We start from the raw sequence: 1,587 nt of genomic DNA, 5'->3' as shown, positions 1-1,587 counted from the left end.
AAACCAAACCAAACCTCAACCAAAAAAATGAAAAACTGAGGAAGAAATTGTGATAGAAACATTAAACAAGAGGAAGACTCTTTGTGTTAAGAGTAGATAATTTATTATTGTTGGGAACAGCACCTGAAACTCTGGATATGTTCTTCCATTTCCTCCAATTATGATTCAGGATAAGTTAATTCCTTGGATTCTATACCATTCCCTTCATTTCTTATCTTGTTTCAATGCCTTGAGCCACAGTTTCCTCATGGAATTCTTCACTTCTGCATTTCTCAGGGAGTAGATAATTGGGTTCAGGAGGGGAGTGATCACTGTGTAGAATACAGCCACCATTTTGTCAACAGAAAAAGTGGTAGAGGGTCGCATATAGATGAAGATGCAGGGCCCAAAGAATAAGACAACCACAGTAATGTGGGAGGCACAGGTGGAGAGGGCCTTTTGGCGTCCCTCCTTGCTGTGTCCCCTCAGGTGTACCAAGATGACAACGTAAGAGGTAAGGAGAACCCCAAAACTAATGAGTGAAAGGCTCCCACCATTAACCACAATGAGCTGACCTATGAAGTAAGTGTCAGTGCAGGCAAGTTCTAGCAGAGGGAGCAGGTCACAGAAATAGTGGTCAATCACATTGGGACCACAGAAGGGTAAATGGAACATGAGTAGAATTTGGGCAATTGAGTGGAGGAAGCCACCCAGCCAGGCCACCCCTAACAAGAGGCCACACGTCTGCTGGTTCATGATTGTCATATAGTGGAGAGGTTTACATATGGCTACACACCTATCATAAGCCATCACGGTGAGTAGGAAGATCTCAATGCCACCAAAGAAATGGATAAAGAATAACTGTGTGATGCAGCCCTTTAGGGAGATGGTCTTTCTTTCAGCAAGCAAATCCACAATGAGTTTGGGGGATGTGGTAGAGGAATAACAGATCTCCACAAAGGAGAGATGACTGAGGAAGAAATACATAGGGGAGCTGAGGCTTTTGCTGGCTTTGATGGTTAACACTATCAGAGAATTCCCCAGCACTATAGCCACATACATGAGCAGAAATACTACAAAACAAACTCTCTGAACTTCTAGTTTGGGAGAGAGTCCTAGAAAAATGAATTCTGTCACATTGCTGCTCTGAACCATGATTTCTAGTCAAGGGTTCAAGAGTTCTTTGAGACTTATTACTCAATAGCCCAAGCCTTAAATCAGAATGATGGTCAAGTGCTCTCTTATATGGAGAGTGGTAGGCAGAGTAAGTGCGAGGGCAAATTCATCAGGTGTTAATTAAAAACCAAGTCAGCCTAAGGATCGTTAACAATATAGGATCAGATGGAGTGTAGATTTCAGATCAAAATAAGCCTCATTGTTGTGGTAAGGGTTGAAAAGAAAATCCAGGAGAACAAGAAATGAAGAGGAGTCAATCAGAGCTGTAGAACTTGGGGGACTTACTTAATTCACTCCAATCTATGACTTTTTAACTCTCTTTTCTTGATCCTTTTGATGTGACCACTGTCCTCAGATAGCCACAGAGTATGAACAATTTGCTAGGAGAAGAACCTGTGAAATGGTACAAAAGAAGACACCTGATCTTTGAAA

General features: G+C 42.0%; 1 protein-coding gene across 1 annotated transcript; it reads right to left on the bottom strand.

Moving 5' to 3' along the window:
- Positions 1-204: 204 nt before the first annotated feature.
- Positions 205-1,134, bottom strand: LOC141517110 (olfactory receptor 4X2-like). Its single transcript, XM_074228023.1, has one exon. The coding sequence runs from the start codon at positions 1,132-1,134 to the stop codon at positions 205-207; it is 930 nt and encodes a 309-aa protein (XP_074084124.1).
- Between the last annotated feature and the right edge of the window lie 453 nt (positions 1,135-1,587).

Source organism: Macrotis lagotis, chromosome 3 (genome assembly GCF_037893015.1).
Source record: "Macrotis lagotis isolate mMagLag1 chromosome 3, bilby.v1.9.chrom.fasta, whole genome shotgun sequence".
In the NCBI taxonomy this organism is placed as follows: domain Eukaryota; kingdom Metazoa; phylum Chordata; class Mammalia; order Peramelemorphia; family Peramelidae; genus Macrotis; species Macrotis lagotis.
Note: the sequence above shows the minus strand (reverse complement) of the source record. Positions and strands in the feature narration are given on the sequence as shown.